General features: G+C 40.6%; 1 protein-coding gene and 1 long non-coding RNA gene across 2 annotated transcripts in view; one reads left to right on the forward strand and one right to left on the reverse strand.

Moving 5' to 3' along the window:
• Positions 1–303: 303 nt before the first annotated feature.
• On the reverse strand, positions 304–5,871 carry LOC116154416 (uncharacterized). Its single transcript, XR_004138332.2, has 3 exons — positions 3,942–5,871; positions 3,178–3,487; positions 304–1,266 (listed from the first exon to the last, which is right to left on the reverse strand). It is a non-coding gene; the product is annotated as an uncharacterized LOC116154416 (long non-coding RNA).
• Positions 5,872–6,661: 790 nt separating this feature from the next.
• ARHGAP18 (Rho GTPase activating protein 18) overlaps positions 6,662–16,497 on the forward strand; it is a 163,650-nt gene continuing 153,814 nt past the window's right edge. The window contains exon 1 of the mRNA XM_010988641.3: positions 6,662–6,877. Within this exon, the coding sequence (XP_010986943.3) occupies positions 6,834–6,877 (44 nt within the window). The 5' untranslated portion in view covers positions 6,662–6,833. The remainder of the gene's footprint in view (positions 6,878–16,497) is intronic.

A 16,497-nucleotide genomic window follows, 5' to 3' on the forward strand; every position in this document is an offset into this window, starting at 1 on the left:
AATAGTGACTCTACAGGTGTGCAGTGTGTCCATCGCCACTACTGCAATTTTCCTTCTTTGTGCAAACATTGAAAATAACAGAAATAACTCCCTTCATGCCAACTAAATCCTGGCACACCTAGTGCTTGTCAGACCAAGTGAGCGCAGGATGCAATGTTTACGTATGTGCAGTAACACATTTTGATAAATTTGTGTTAAATGTATAATACTTGCCAAACACTATGCTACACATAAAATGTAAAGATTGTCCTTACCTTTGAAGCCCTTACATATCGTCTGTTAGCGGAAGAAACAAACAGGTAAAGCAAAGTAAAGAGGTAATTTTAAAATAGAGCAGTGATTTTGACAAAAGCCCCATGCCAATCAGTCATTAATTTATTGCTTCTCAGCTCCAAATCCATCGTTCTTTGCCTGCTTGGGATACTGAAATATTTCTTTCCAGATGGCATAATGTTAAGCTTTGTCAGTAGAGGGCGCTAGAGGGACGCTGCAGGAGGTAGGGTTCTCTTCCAAGTTCCTGTGTGCATGCCAGCATTCTAGCTCCTGCAATGCTGGGCTAGCGTGCAGGACATCCAGAGGAGTTCACCTTCAGTGAGTTTCAGCGGTACCCCTGCAGAAGTCTTCAGTGGGTTCCAAAAGTTCCCCAGTAGGATTTGCAGCAGTTGAGTGCAGCGGCACCTCCTAAGGCAGTTTGCAGGTAAGTTCCAGGAGCATCTTAGCTGAGTTCACCGGCATCTCCCCATCTCCAGGCAGCAGCCTCTGGAGAGTTCTTCAGTCACTCCAGCTAGCTTCACATCAGTAAGTTCCGTGGCACATCCTCATGGGTGGATTCAGCTGGGTTCTGAGGGTGCCCAGAGAGTTCAATAACACCTCTTTCAGGTGACTTCCTGGCAGGTTTCTGGTTGAGTCCAGCCAGTATCCAGCCAGCTTCTCAGCCAGTTCAACAGCAACATCCACAGGCAGCCTCCAAGCAAATGTCATCAGCATCCCAGCAGGCAGCGTCCTACCACCTAGTCTCAGCTGACTGGCACCACTGCAGGAGGCTTCCAGCTGGTGAGTCCCAGCCCCACAGTACCTGCCCGGAAGCCTCAGCTTGCTGACTGTAGACCACTGTGGCCTGGGCACCCAGTAAACTTCTCCACCGTCCAGTGGGCAACCAGCCCAAAGAGGGCTGAGTCCCAGACTTAGGGAGGACCCCCTTCCTTGGACTCCATCAGCCCTGGGGTATTCTTTAGAGTTCTCTTTATTCCCTTTTAGTAGTTTTCTCTGAAAATAGTTAAGAATTCTTTATATAAGCCCTCTCTTTTCAAATTACTGTGGGGTTTCTGTCTCCTTAGCAGACTCTGACTTATAAACACTATTACTATATCTTAACCATAAATAAATTCATTGACTCTAAATTAACAATGATACAGAGCAATTCTTGCTGATACTGAATAAATCCATCTGTGCTGAAGAAATGTTTGGCAGTCTGTTTTAGGTCAACACATACCACCTAAAAATGAATTCTGATGAAATAGTGTATCATGCCAGAGAAAATTAAGTACATTATAAAATTAACCCAAAAATTTGATAATCCACTGGCCTTGGGGATTAAGTTTGTGAAAGATGGAGTATTCATCATCCAATGCTCAACTTTGTTGCCTGACACTGGACACCGGAGTTTCAGAATAGAACTCCTGTGTGGAGACACAGGCCCAGAGGAGTTTAGTGGCCAGGAGAGTAAGACTGAATTAATTCTTTTAAAATTTTTTTTTAATTCTTTCAAAAAAATCTTTATCATGGAATAGCATTTTACATCTTCTGAAAGCAAGTTCTCATGAAGTTTAGGAGGGTATAATCCCTATTACTTTTGTAAGGAGTTACTGACACAGAAGTTTGAGGTCACATATTCTAGAACTCAGCTCAGTAACAAAGCAGATCTCTACTTGGATCCTATTATGTGAAACGTACAATGGGACAAAGATGAACCCAATTCCTGCCTTTAAGGAGTTTATCATTCAGTAAGGAAGAGACTCATGTATATTACAAATAGAGCTTAGGAGAAAATGCAGGACAAAGGCAGGCAGGATGGGAGGTGGGATAGCAAAGCTCACAGTTAGAGCAAGGAGCCCAGCACAGCCAGAAAGTAAAATGCAGAGCAGAATATAATGGGAGACAAAGGTACAAAAACAGAGGGATCAGGAAAAAGTTCCCGAATGCTATGCTAAGAAATTGACCTAATTCTTAATCATTTTAGCATTTTGAATAAGAAAGTAAAAGAGTTTATCTCAGACAGGAGGCTTTTGGCTGCAAGGCAAACCCAATTTAAAGTGACTTTAAGCTTCAGTAATCAAAACAGCATGGTATTGGTACAAAAACAGACATCTGGATCAATGGAACAGAACAGAGAGCCTGGAAATAAACCCACACACTTTTGGTCAATTAATCTTTGACAAAGGAGGCAAGAACATACAACGGAGTAAAGTCTCCTCAGCAAATGGTGTTGGGAACACCGGATAGTTGCATGTAAATCAATGAAGTTAGAATACTTCCTTTGCACCATACACAAAAATAAACTCAAAATGCCTTAAAGACTTAAACATAAGACAAGACACCTCTTAGAAGAAAACACAGGCAAAACATTATCTGACATAAATCTTAGCAATGTTCTCCTAGGGCAGTCTACCTAGACAATAGAAATAAAAGCAAAAATTAAAAAATGGGACCTAATTAAACTTATAAGCTTTTGCACAGCAAAGGAAATCATAAGCAAAACAAAAAGACAATCTACGGAGAAATGGGAGAAAATATTTGCAAAAGATGAGACTGACAGGGCTTAATCTCCAGAATATATAAACAGTTTATACAATTTAATAACAGAAAACAAACAACCCAATCCAATAAATGGGCAGGAGACCTAAACAAGCAATTCTCCAATGAAGACATACAAATGGCCAATAGGCACATGAAAAAATGCTCAATATCACTAATTATAAGAGAAATGCAAATCCAAACTACAATGAGGTATCACCTCACACAGTCAGGATGGCCATCATTCAACATTCCACAAAGGATAAATGCTGGAGAGGCTGTGGAGAAAAGGGAACCCTCCTACACTGTTGGTAGGAATATAGTTTGGGCAGTCATTATGGAAAACAGTATGGAGATTCCTCAAAAGACTAAAAATAGACTTACCATATGATCCAGCAATCCCACTCCTGGGCATATATCCAGAGGGAACCTTAATTCAAAAAGATACACGCACTCCAATGTTCACAGCAGCACTATTTACAATAGCCAAGACATGGAAACAATCTGAATGTCCATCGACAGATGACTGGACAAAGAGTCTGTGGTATATTTATATGATGGGATACTACTTAGCCATAAAAAATAATAAAATAAGGCCATTTGCAGCAACATGGATGAACCTGGAGATTGTCATTCTAAGTGAAGTAAGCCAGAAAGAGAAAGAAAAATACCGTATATCACTTATATGTGGAATCTGAAAAAAAAAAAAAAAAAGACAAATGAACTTATTTACAAAACAGAAACAGACTCACAGACATAGAAAACAAACTTAAGGTTACCGGTGGGGAGAGGGTGGTAAAGGATAAATTGGGAGTTTGAGATTTGCAGATACTAACTAATATATATAACATAAATAAACAAGATTATACTATATAGCACAGGAAATTATATTCAGTATCTTGTAGTAACTTATGGTGAAAAAGAATATGAAAACAAATATATGTATGTTCATGTATGACTGAAGCATTATACTGTACACGAGAAATTGACACATTATAAACTGACTATACTTCAATAGAATACGTATATATATATATATATACAAAAAAATAAAGTGACTTTAAACAGATTGAACTAATACAATACGCATTATAAGAGGTGAGGTAAGGTAGGCAGTTGGGTAAACAGGTCAATTCAATGATGCTCACCAAAGACCCAGGTTTTCCATCTCTGCTCTTCACTTGGTACAATGTTCGCTTCTTTACAAGACTGATCTGCTCAAGGTGGAGTCTTTCTTTTCCCTGCTGGGCTCTGCTATCTTAGTAGGGTGTGAGGGCAACTGAGAAGCAGCTGCCATCGCTGCTGATTCAGCACAGGTGAACTTTCGAGACTTCGCAGCACGGACTTCAAACGCAGCTCCACCTGTTAGCTCTGTTATCTTGAGCTCTCAGAGCCTTGGATTCATCATCAGACATGATAATATTCTATCCTTATCCATGACCAATTACTGTTTGTGCCTATTTTCTTTTGACATCAGCAAACATACTATTACATGCTATAAATTCAAAATGTAAAATTGTGATAAATGCTAAGAAAAGCTGCTTCCTGTAGCAATGAAATGTGATGTCTGTAAAGAATTTAGCTGTGCCTGGCAGAGAATAAGGTGTCAACGAAATGATAGCTATGATTTTATCATCAAAACTGAGAAAATCTTGGCTTTGATGATTTGGGTAGCCTGGGGAAGCTTTGAGAACCAGTTTTACTGCAATTAATGAAGAACAACAACAACAAAGAATTGTAGGGGGTGAATGAGGGAGATGGTATAAGGAATCTCTGCTATGAAATAAAATGAGTGTATCCAAAGGGTAGAGGTGCTTATTCTTCTGCTTCTACTTCTATTCAGCATAGAGAATCAGGGATTAAGGACCATCAAACAGCTCCACCCTGATTATCTGCCCTTATCAGGGCTGTACAGAAAGGTCTGCATCTTCCTCTTCAATCCTGAAATATTTGATTTGGTTGTATTGGAATTTTTATTCTTCCATCTGGAATCCCTTCCCCTAGGAAGTGTCTCTAGATTAACCCTGTCAATCTTCTAATTGGCCGCTACAATTAGAAGGACTCCCGCCTGTGCCTTAATCTAAACTGAAAACACATGAAAACCAGACACTGTGCAGATGTACACAATTGTAAACATGCAAACAGCCAGTGCTGTCTCTAGTCTTAAGGAACTCACAGCTGGTGGTAGGGGGGGCCTGACTTAGCTGAAGACAATCTAGAAAGTGTTGTGATAACAGTACACTCTGGAGTGGGGCCAGGAGGGGCTCTGGACTCCAGAAGCCCTCAGGCAGCACCTGAATCTTAAAGGGAGAGGGAAAGGTAGTCAGACGATGGAGGAAGAGAAGGAGAGAAAGGAAGAGAGATAGAGATAAAGAGAGAGAAGTAACTTTCTTGACCCAAGGATCTGATCAATGGGCCAAGGCAGCACTGGTAGGGATTCAAGAAACACCTGACTCCCAGCTCACCCGTGTTTCCAATATGGACTCTCACAGGCCCAGCTTTCAGGCTGAAGCTTCATTTCAGCCATGAAATCTTGGATTCACCCTCCACAGACTTGGCAGAATTGACTGGCTAGAAGTTTTTAAAAATGAAATTGTGTTATCTGCAAACCATGCAGAGTCAATGTCCCTGGTTTCAACAGCAGCGGAGAGAACTGGCTGTGGATTTGGCTCATCTTGGCATAGAACATTGAGAACTGAAAGAGGACAAGGGGACAAAAGTGAAAATCCTATTTAAAAGCCAATTTGCTTATCCATTGGACACTTAAGACAAAAATTTAGTGTCATGGGGCCCAAAAATGCAAAGCTGAGGTCGAGTTAGAATTTAGGCTCCTATCAAATTCAAGAACTTCAGCCTTCCTTATGTAAGTGCCCTTTACATATTAACAAACTCACAATTCATTCTCACACAAGCATTTACCAGCACTTGCCTTTTACCAGGTCCTGGAGAAAGGATTTGGGTTTCCAGTTGACAAATAAGCAACATTCCCTGCTTTCACTAAGCCTGCCATCTGAAAGATTTAAATCAAAATGTATGTTGTTGTAATATAGCTCAACGTCTACTTTCAAAAACTGCACACGTATCTTATAAAAGACTTTTTAAAAAATAAAATAGTAACTATAGGCAGATTGCACTTGTGGAGAGAGCAATTAATTCATGGCATGTTGCCTAGACTTTGAAATATAGGCAATTCCACACCTAATCCTAAACGACGGTGATTTGCTAGGATTAAAACCCTTTCACTGCCTAGACCACGTACTTGACCCCAGAGGCAGCTTAATTGTGCAGGGAGAGAGTTAAAGGCTAAACATTACTGATAGCTTCCAAACGTCTTCAGCCTATCAATCAAAAATATTTGCTAAGCGCAGTGCAATGTGTTCTTCTTCTTCTTTCTTTTTCTTCTTTTTTCCCCCCCGCCAGGGGCAGGATGGGGAGGAAGACATCTCCCTGTTCAAGAAATTACCTCCACTAAATCTCACCCTCTGCCCACTTCTCCCATCTCCCTTTCTCAGATCAGGAAGGGAAGTCGCCGCTGGCAAGGCCCCTGTCGGAGCCGCGGGGCAGCCGAGCATGCTCAGTAGCTGGGGCCGCGCTGCGCTCACGGCCGGCCTGGGCTCGCACGGGGCTCGGGAACGCCGAGGGGCTCGCGCCGCAGCTGATCCTGGTTACTGGAAAGCTGACCTTCTCCGCCCGGCAACGAGCGGCTGTCGGAGCCTCAGCAGCAGCCGCGCAGCCGCGGGCTCCCGGGGTGTCCGCCCGCCGCAGCCACGCTGCCGGCTCAGCGGCGCCGGTCTCGTGCTCCTGATCCGCGTGCCCGCGCCTCGGCCCCGCGCTTCCAGCAGCCGCTGGGCGACTGAGCAGCTAAGACAGGCTGCGCTTCGCGGTGAAGCGCGAGCGAGAGCCGCTTCTCTTCCCGGCCAGAGAGAGGAGGCGTGTCGGGGGAGCCAGCGCCCGGGGAAGATTCTCCCAGAGGCTCAGAATCGTCGCTTCCCTCTTCACTTCTTGTCACCCGGGCATTCCCTGCTCTGGACCTGGGGACGATGGTTATAATAGTAACGAAGCTGGTGCACTGCTTTCACCTCAGGTAAGCAGAGCAGCTTTGCATGCTTTTCTCTTTTCAGTGCATTTACTAGCTCCGAAACCCACAGCGGGGGAAGGTCTCGTGCGCTGCTAGCCGTATTCTCACATTACAAGTTTGTTTTTAACGAAGACTGAGAAAAGAGAGTTTTTGTGTGATTTTAAAAATCCTTTCTGTTTGACGTTGAAAATAAGCATTAGTGTTCTTTCTTACCTCTGTTATTCTTGACCCTGTCCTTGACCTGCTTGGTAAAATTTAAGCCACTATTTGCAAGATGAGGTTAAGGATACATTTTTTTTCCTTTTAAAGATGCCTGGGATATTCTAGGAAACGGTACTTTCCAGATAGGTAAACGGATATCATAATAGTAGCCTTTTCGAGGTAATTCAGTTACAGCCAAGAGAAAATAATAATATTAAAATTGAACATCAACCTTGACTAGCATTGAACTTAAGCTGACTGGATGACATACTCATACTATGTGCAATTACCTGGTTATTTGTAAAAACGAGTGTTCAGGGTTTACTCTTGAGAAGTAAATAGAAGCCCTCAAATTTAAAGAAAAAAAAATTAGCACCCCTTATATTCTTTGGCGATTGAATAGGATAGTTTTTCCACAGAATTATCAGTTCAAAAGTAAAGAAACATTTTCAAAGTGTAGCTTTGTGGTTGCACATTAACATTTTTTTGCTGGAAACTGTGGAGTCAATATCTTCAGCTGGTTCCTCATAAAAAGAAACAAAAATAGAGGAGGCTTTTGAGTATAAACCAAGAGCACTCAAATACAAGTATTTAACTGTGCTACCAAAGAAAAACTATCTAAAATGCCATGTAATAATAGCTACCATTTCAATTACTGTTACTTTCTTACCTCTGTTTTTGAGAGGAAGGATCACTTTTCCAAATTAATCTCAAATAAGGCAATAGTAGGTCTGACAAGTATTGCCTAACATTTAGCAATTGTAATCAAATGGGGCAGAAAAATGTTTTCTTTCTATTATGATATTAGATTTCTTTATTTCCTGCTTATTCTGAAGATAAATTATTAATAGCAATTCATTTAAAACAGTGTGTGCTGTTTTGCTAAGACATCAAAGGACTTTTTTCCTATCAAAACTAAAAAGATTACAAATCTTGCAGTGATAAAGAGGAAGAAAGAGAAGGAAATACTTGATATTGAGTGGTAAATGTCTGACTGAAAAAAGTTGGAGTCTCTGGACAGATGACTGCCTTTCAAGCCTTCTTTATAAGAGAGGCAGTGTTTTTCAGTGTTTGTGATGTGTTCCCTTGTGGGCCCATTTAACAGTGAGCATTAAGCAGTCTCTTAATAAGAAAGGGTGAAGAGTCTAACTTGTGCAGAGCTAAAACTTTCTATTTCTGGTTTATTCTATAGGGACAGGACCCCTACTGCATTCAGTCAACAGACTTTTTCCTACAGAAGGGACAAAGTTCTTTAAAGTCTCATTATTGGCCTGAGAGCTGAGAGAGTTCCATTCCTTCCTCCCATTTTGGTGTAAATATTCTGTGCATTCCTAGCACCCCAAGTTCTAAGCTCTGAGCTGACCTGTGCAGAGACAAAAATCTTCCCCAGGGAACTCTGATGTTAACGGTCTGACCTCTGACCTACACCTCTTCATACTAGCTGAGTTCCAAGATCCTCAACCCAGGAGTCCCCCAGTGGAATTAACACAAGCACCATTTAGAAGCTCCCAAAGACCCAGGATTTTACTGAGAAAAACTGTCTCCTAAGGCCTGCCTTTGTTTTGAGTCTCTTTCAGTGGAGTGGTTTCTGGGAAGCACTCTCCTCCCCACCATAGCCGTGATTATTCTGTTCTGGTTAGACATTAAGTTTGTTCTAAGGCTCAGAACCCCAGTCAGCCGTCACCTAGAATGATGCCTCAACCACCAGTCCGAAGAAGGAAACAGGAAAAAAGTCATTTCAACATTTGGATATTGAAGAATAGTTAGACAGTTTTTTGCCCTCATCCAATTATGACACACGATGAGGAGCAAAAGTTTTCCAGTGCAAAGTGAGGGTGGTGTTGGGGCCAGCGCATCCCCTGTGTCTGCCCCTATCCTGTCCCAGCCCTGCTGTCCCTGTATCCTGTCCCTACAGCTCTACTATTGGCTTTTTCCATATAGACAAAAAAGGTGTGATTTTATAGACTGCCTTAGAGTGAGCGAGTCTGTGAAGCAACTGCTTGAAATGTAATAAATTTCATTTTCCCTTTTAACAGTTGAATAGTACAAGAATTTCAGTTCCAACATGTACATTTTCCTTTTCTTTTCCTTTACTAAAGAAAAACTTATGTCTGTCTATTTCTACCACTGTTTAGGATTAGAACACGGCTCAGAGGTAGTTTGTTCATTCTTAAAACCTCAGCCAGTATATATCCCAAGGATTTTTCAGTAGAGGGACCACACGATCAGAAATGTTTTTATTGTAATAATAAGATAATATAGAGCTTTCTCATCTATCCTCCATCAGATTTCTTATGGCAGTCTAAAAAGAGCTATCTTGTGTAGTATAAAAGGTGTTAGCTCTGGTCACTGATTGCTTTTGATTTAACAAATGAATTTCCCGTTAATTAGGATGACTCTTAGCTTTGGGCTTAGCAATTTAAGGAAAGGAAAACTTTACCTATACAGAACTAGAAATACTCAAACATTAACTGGAGTCTGAGCAAGAGGCTAGAAATACCAAGCTAGTTCTAGGGTTGATATATTCATATCCAGAATTCCAAGGATTCTGTGTCATCTTCAAGGGCATAGGTAGCTTTCAGCCCAGCCAGCATCTTTCAGATTGTCACTGCTAAGAATTCATTTTGGGAATATAGATGCATCCTAAGGTTTGAGGATAGTATCATTTCTCTGTGATATTCTTTTCTGCAGAATAGCTCAGCAGTGGCGGGGACCAGGGTTGGTCACTGCTCATGTCATTTCGAAGGTGCGAGTCTAGTTGGCATCTGAATATCTTGCATTTCTTGGAACAATTCATTCTCTATTTTCCACTCCGTCCTCCTGCACCTTTAAGTTGCTTATATTTTTGTGTTTGAAGGTCTTGCTTATATCACTTTAAAAGAGTCGTCAGCCATGGCAGAGATAACCCGATGAATCTCTAAGAGACCTTCAGTTCTAAGAAGTCACCAGGTGAAAGCATTCAAAAGAACAGCCTGAACTAACTTCTCTGCTTTTACTACCATGTATCACACAAACTGGCAATGATGATTCCCTGGCATGCTGAGAAAGAAAATGCACAATCTTAATCACCTCCTCAAGCACATCATAAAATAAACTTGAAGGCAATGCTCAGCTAAAATCCTTCCAGCTGATACATTTTTTCCTCCTCCCTTTCTTACCAAAGGCTTACTGATCACCTATATGATGAGCTCTCCCGTGATACTCAGGATAGACAGACATCTCCCCAAAGATATGAAATCATAATCCCGGCACCCAAAACCAATCACTTTAATGTTTTTGGTATTCATCAATAGAAAACTTAGAAAATACGGAGACCTGTCCCCAGAAGAAATAAAGTAATCCATAATCTTATCATTTAAATTTACAGATAATATTTTTGGTATTCCATGAACTTTTTCTGAAGCCAGTATATTATTTTTAGGAAACGAGTTTATTCTGGATATTCTGGTAAAGCATCTCTTTCGGCTCAAATAAACCAGAAAATGTCTGCTTTAAGTCTGGGTGGAAAAACAATGTCATGTGCCACAGCGTCACCTTATTTATTCATTGAATATTTCACTGTACATCAGATGCTGGGGCTCTATGATCTGTGGTGTGTGCTCTGAATCAACCATCCCCTCCTGTATCCCAAATGTGTACACTATACTGTTTAGGGTGAGGAAGGCTGAATTTGACCCTCTGATCTAATATGTGCATTGTTCACAATCCCTGCTTTTGCAAAGACATGGGTACTAGAACTCTTATTCTGTTTTTGGAATCTTTCACTAGGGGGTAGCCCAGCAAGAGGTTGAAACTGATAGACTTGCCCAGGCCTGGAGTGGACCAAGAGAAATCTTGGGGCCGGAAGACTAGACATTTATTTTTTCCAAGTTTTGTCTGTAGGCCTTCACCTTTCCAAAGGTGCTTGTCATTAACAGGAGAACTGGGCTCGCCTCAGGCAGTGGACATCTGAAACATGAAAGGGAGAGATCTCGCACTGGTTTCTGATGAATCCCTAAGAATGCGCTCATTTTACGTCTTACTCTGGTTTCAAAATACATTACATCTTATAGGTGTGTCATATCTTGGTTGTTAAAAATATTACTACTGTTTGTGATTTCAGATTTTCAGAGTTGTTTCATTTGGGTTTCTCTATTAAATAAACATTTGAGAACTACACTTGTTTCTCTTTCCCCAGACACCTGACATTCAGCGTAGGCACAACAGAATAAAGTTTTATCTTTGCATTCCGAGCTTGCTTCTCCTGCTGTATTTCCTGACTCAGGTAAAATTCTTATCTGTTCCAAAGTCTCCCAAATGAGAAAGGGGAGAATCCTCTTTAGCTCTTTCTTCTCCATCTGATAGGAAATAATGTCTATGTAAGTTCAAAGAAGCCTCTCAAATCTTTTCCTCCCATCTATTCTTCTGGCCACTGTTTTGGTTCAGTCAATTCCTTCATCTTTCCCTGGCTCTGTTAAGCATTCTCCTGTAATAATTTTCTCTTTGGTCCTCTGTGCTGCAACCAGAGTGATCTTATGGGGCTTTTGAAAATTTGGATATTTGACCATGATGATTTCCAGATTGTATAATACAATGCTGTGTATCTGGATAGTCTCTGAACTTCTCAAGACATACAAATTACATCTCAGTTTGCCTTTATTTTCTGAATTTCTCTCCTTCCCTTCCTCATTGTTTTACCCCATGGTCTAGCTCTGTTGATTTTCTCTTTGTTTCTTTAATGTGTTCCTCTTGAGCCTTGTACCTCTGCACCTGCTGTGTCCTCTACTGTATTACTTTTCTCCTTCTCCAAGAGGTGTAATCCTACTCATTCCAGGAGATCCAGACCTAATTTATCTGATTCTTAGCTGTTTTAGAGGTTGTCAGCCATTCCTCCTCTACTCCTAAAACAATATGATTAATATTAAAGCAGTTTCTTATTTTTTTAGTAGCCACTTAATTAAAGGGACTTTGTTAATTTAATGTTAATACGTATTTATTGTGTGCCTTCCACTTGCCTGATACTACATTATTTCTTGAAGATACAGGAATGAATAAAATAGGGACTTGCTCTTAGTGAATGTATGGTCTAATGGCAAGACACCTACAAAGTGAGAGGCTATGATAGGGTTAAAGCAAAATGCTGTTTGGGGTCATTATGACTATTGTTATCACCTAGTTTAGTCCTTTTTTAGACCAGGCTTCTTTCTTCAGCCCTGTGGGTTCACTTAAGCAATTAGTCTACTTAATCTGACACCATGAATTAAAGGGCCAGATAGTGGGATTTACTGGAATACAACCATCATGATTGGAACAACAATATAGTATCAGATGTCTCACTGGCATTATTTTTACATTCTAGGATCCCTCAACCAGTAGTTTTTACTGTCTCTAGAGTTTTGCCTTTTCCAGAATGTCATATAGTTGGAATAATACAGTATGTAGTCTTTTCAGATTGGCTTCTTTCATTTAGCAATATGCATTTGTTTTCCCATTGTCTTTTCATGACCTAATAGCTTATTCTTTTTTAGTGATGAATAATATTCCATTGTCTGGCTGTGCTACAATGCATTGTTTCTTTTTAGTTATTTTAGTTTTTTTCTTCTGTTGGACTTGGGTCTGTGGGGGTAGGGCTTTGATGGTTGGTTCCAGGCACATGGTATGCACCTCACTAGTGGTTACTGTGTGAATAAGGGATAGATGAATGAGTGAGACACAGCACTTTGTCTCCTTTCCTCGTAGTCTGTCCTTCACCTAGAAGCAGCTTCCAGACTGGATAAGAGCGTGCATTTCATTTTGGTTTTTTCTCGATTAGTCTGCCATCACATCTTGAGCTCAGTGGTCAGCAAAGTGCAGTCCTTGGGCCAAATCTGGCCTGATACTCCCTTTTGTAAATAAAGTTTTAATGGAGTACAGTCACGCCCACTCATTTATGAATTGTAAATGGCAGAGTTGAGTGGTTGTGACAGGCCATGTGACATGCTGTGTCAAAAACATTTACTATCTGGGCCATTATAGCAAAAGTTTTCTGACCTTTGCTCTAACCAGGGAAGGAGATGGAGGCTGAGATCAGGGTGGCAAACGTGATTGCTTGCAGGAATTTTTCCAAAGTGTCAGCTGTTAGATCCTTATATGGAGTAATACCTTCCTGAGATTTATTTTGATTTGTGTGTTGAAGATAGAAACTATTAAAAAAAAAAATCTGGTGAAAGTTCTGGTGGCTTTCAGTAACAAAGACATGATTTTGACCTAAATCGTTTTTGGTTAAACAGCTGTCTTTGAACTTTAATACGAATCAGAATCACCTGGAAGGCTTGTTAAGCACTGCAGCGTATTCCCCCTCCCACCCCGTGAATTCCTAATTCAATAGGTCTGGGTAATGCACCAGAAGCTGCATTTAAAACTGGTACCCAGGTGTAGCTGACACTGCTGGTCTGGGGACCATACTTTAAGAAACATTAGTTTAGAACAATGTTTCTGAGCCTTAGTTACATGTCAGAGCCACTAGGGGTTTAAAAGAAATTTTTTTTAAAATAAAACATACTTGGGCTTCACCCCAGACTTAGCAAGTTAGAATCCCCAAGGTTGGTCTGTATTTTTAAAAGAATAATACTGAAGAATACTCGGTTGTCTTGTTTTTAGAGCAATTGCATGGTTCTGTATAAGATGTTTTGTTGACAACATAAACTTATTTGATAATAGGTGTAAAGCAACAATTATATATAGAGTTCATTACATTCTTAGTTTTAAGAAAAACTGTAGAATGTTTGTATGTATATTACAAATGTACGTCACATTTGGATCACCGTAGGACTGCCATCCAAAAACTACACTGAATTCAGCAAAATTCTTTTTTCCCTTAGTACATTTGGTTAAATTTTTGCAAATTCTGTTTATTCACTGTGTAAAATTAATTGTAATTCTATACTTGATAATTTCCCTTTCCATCTTTCTTAAGAGTGAGGTTTTATTTTGTGGGGAGGGGGAGTCGTGAACAGCTCATACTCTGCTACCCTTCCATGGTTTCACTGTAGCAAGTTTAAATGTACAAGTGCCTTCTAGAAATGACTAGAAATAGCACAGGAGAGGTCTTCTTTCCTGGCTCTTCCTCCTCTGTCAGCAGGGAGAAAGTACCCCTTATCATCTGGGTAAGTATTTTTTAAACAATATATAGCCCTGTTGCTCTGTGCATACTTCTGCTTAGAAACTTTGTTTCCCCTTCACTGCCATTTCCGCATACTATGTAGCTGTGTTCGTTTTAGTTTTGTTGATTGCTATTTGCAATGTTCTGAAGCCGAGTATTATGTCAGAATACAAATAAGGCAAAACAACCACAAAATAGTAAATGTCTAAGAACCACATCTTTGGCACTTTGGCGGCTAATGTAGTAGCCTCAACAATCAGGAGCCACACAAAGAACTCTTAAGCCCTATGTTTAGGAAGGGCAAGCATTTCGGTCATGCTTTTTGGTCTGCACATTTATAAAAAATTTGGCCTTAAAAGGATGGGAAGAAATACCAAGATTTGGGTTTATAAATCTCCAAGTGCATACAACAAAATAGCCATCTACTTCTTAAACTACATAATTCTGTATTATGGAATCATGATGGTTACTAACATGAATTGGCAGAATATGAGTGACTGTCTTAACAAGAATAATGTTCTGAGGAAGAGCTCATTTATTAAGGGCATTTGGATTAATTCAAGTTTCAAGTTGGCTGTCTTTTGAGTGAAAATTTTCACACTTTTTTTTTTTGCATTTCACTAGGAGATTAGAAAGTGTATTTAGAAGCTATTGTGAGTTAAGTGGAAATGAGGGCCTGCTAATCTTTGCTTTTCATGAACCCATGGGTATCATTTGCTTATGCCTCAGTCGGATCTATAAAGAGGGGCTCTGATTTGTCAGGACTTACTATAGCTTCTAGAAGGTGATAGCACCCAGGAAACCCCAAAGTAATGAAGTAATTCACTGTTCTGTGTAGTTCTTATTTTAAGCACAATCATTGGAAGACCAAGGGCTAGTTATTCAGCTAGAAAAATTGGTTGAAATAGAGACTCTTTCTTAATAATAACAACTTTTTTTAAAATTGAAGTATAGTTGATGTACAATGTTGTGTTAATTTCTGGTGTACAGCACAGTGATTCAGTTATACATGTATGTATTCCTTTTCATGTTCCTTTTCGTTATAGGCTGTTACAAGGTATTGAATAGAGTTCCCTGTGCTGTACAGTAGGACCTTGTGGTTTATCTATTTTATATATCGTAGATAATGACTGTTTTTTTGATTACCTCATCACTTTTTGCCTTTTGAACTTCATTTCTCAAGTGGGAATGTTCTACATTCCTCCTTCATACATAAGCCGGGCCAGTGTCATGGGCATAGCTGAGGGCTCTCCTTGTTTTGAGAGCAAAACAAATACTTGTTGTTTTTTGTACTGCTGATAGGAATGTTGTTTAGGTCAGTGGGTTCCCAAAATGAACATGCTTTGCCCATGCTCAGGTGGGCCCTGTGCTTGGATAATGCTCTACAGTAACCATCTTGAAGTGCTTAATACTTTTTGAACAAGGGCCCCGCTTTGTTTGTTTGTTGGTTTGTTTCCCAACACAGGATCCCATAAGTAATGTAGTCAGTCCTGGCAACAGGAACTATGTCTTATTTACCTTTTATTTCCCTGCAGATTTTTAGAAGTGTGTCTGATGCACAGATCAGTAAGTGAATGAATGAACGAGTGCTCCCTTTGTCCTGAGAGCAAAATGAAGTAGTTGTTGCTTTTTGCGTTGCTTGTAGGAACATGGTTTAGGTGAGTGGGTTCCCAAAATGAATCTGCTTCTGACAGTGAAGTGGAGGGTTGAGTGGTTGGTAGAAGTGGCAGCAGTGAATAAACTTGTAAAGGATACTGAGTCTCTGGCCCACTTTTAATCTTCCTGAAGCAAAATTTCCTGAGAAAAAAGGTTGCTAATCTGCATTTAGAAAACTCCCCAGGTCCTCTCATGCCTGGCATGGACTGCGGTCTTCTCCCACGGAGCTCTGCAGGGCCTGCAGGTCTGTGTCCAGCCATGGATGTGGGTTTCTGGTTTGTCAAGGTTGTCAAGAAAAAGGCCTATTCAAGTGACATCAAGTACAATGTAGCAGATGATGAGGGGATAACCAGGCTGAGAATTAGTACCTCACACCCAAGTCGAGGATGATACTGTGTGATACCAACAGGGCTACCATTTGTCTGTTTATGCCCCCCATTGGGAGGGGTGTGAGAGTCTGTGCAGCTTATGCCCACCAACTCCCACAGGACAAGGTGAAGGATGGCTTTACCAACCATGCTGCAGCACAGGTACCCGCCCGTTATAGCCCTCTGGCCTCTTTGCAGGATTGGCAAGGTGAGATTTACTTCCAAGTAGAGGTAACCAGGGGAGAATGCAGTATGGAAAGGCCTGGTGGTCAGCCTAGTAC

The sequence above is a fragment of the Camelus dromedarius genome, chromosome 6 (genome assembly GCF_036321535.1).
Source record: "Camelus dromedarius isolate mCamDro1 chromosome 6, mCamDro1.pat, whole genome shotgun sequence".
In the NCBI taxonomy this organism is placed as follows: Eukaryota; Metazoa; Chordata; class Mammalia; order Artiodactyla; family Camelidae; genus Camelus; species Camelus dromedarius.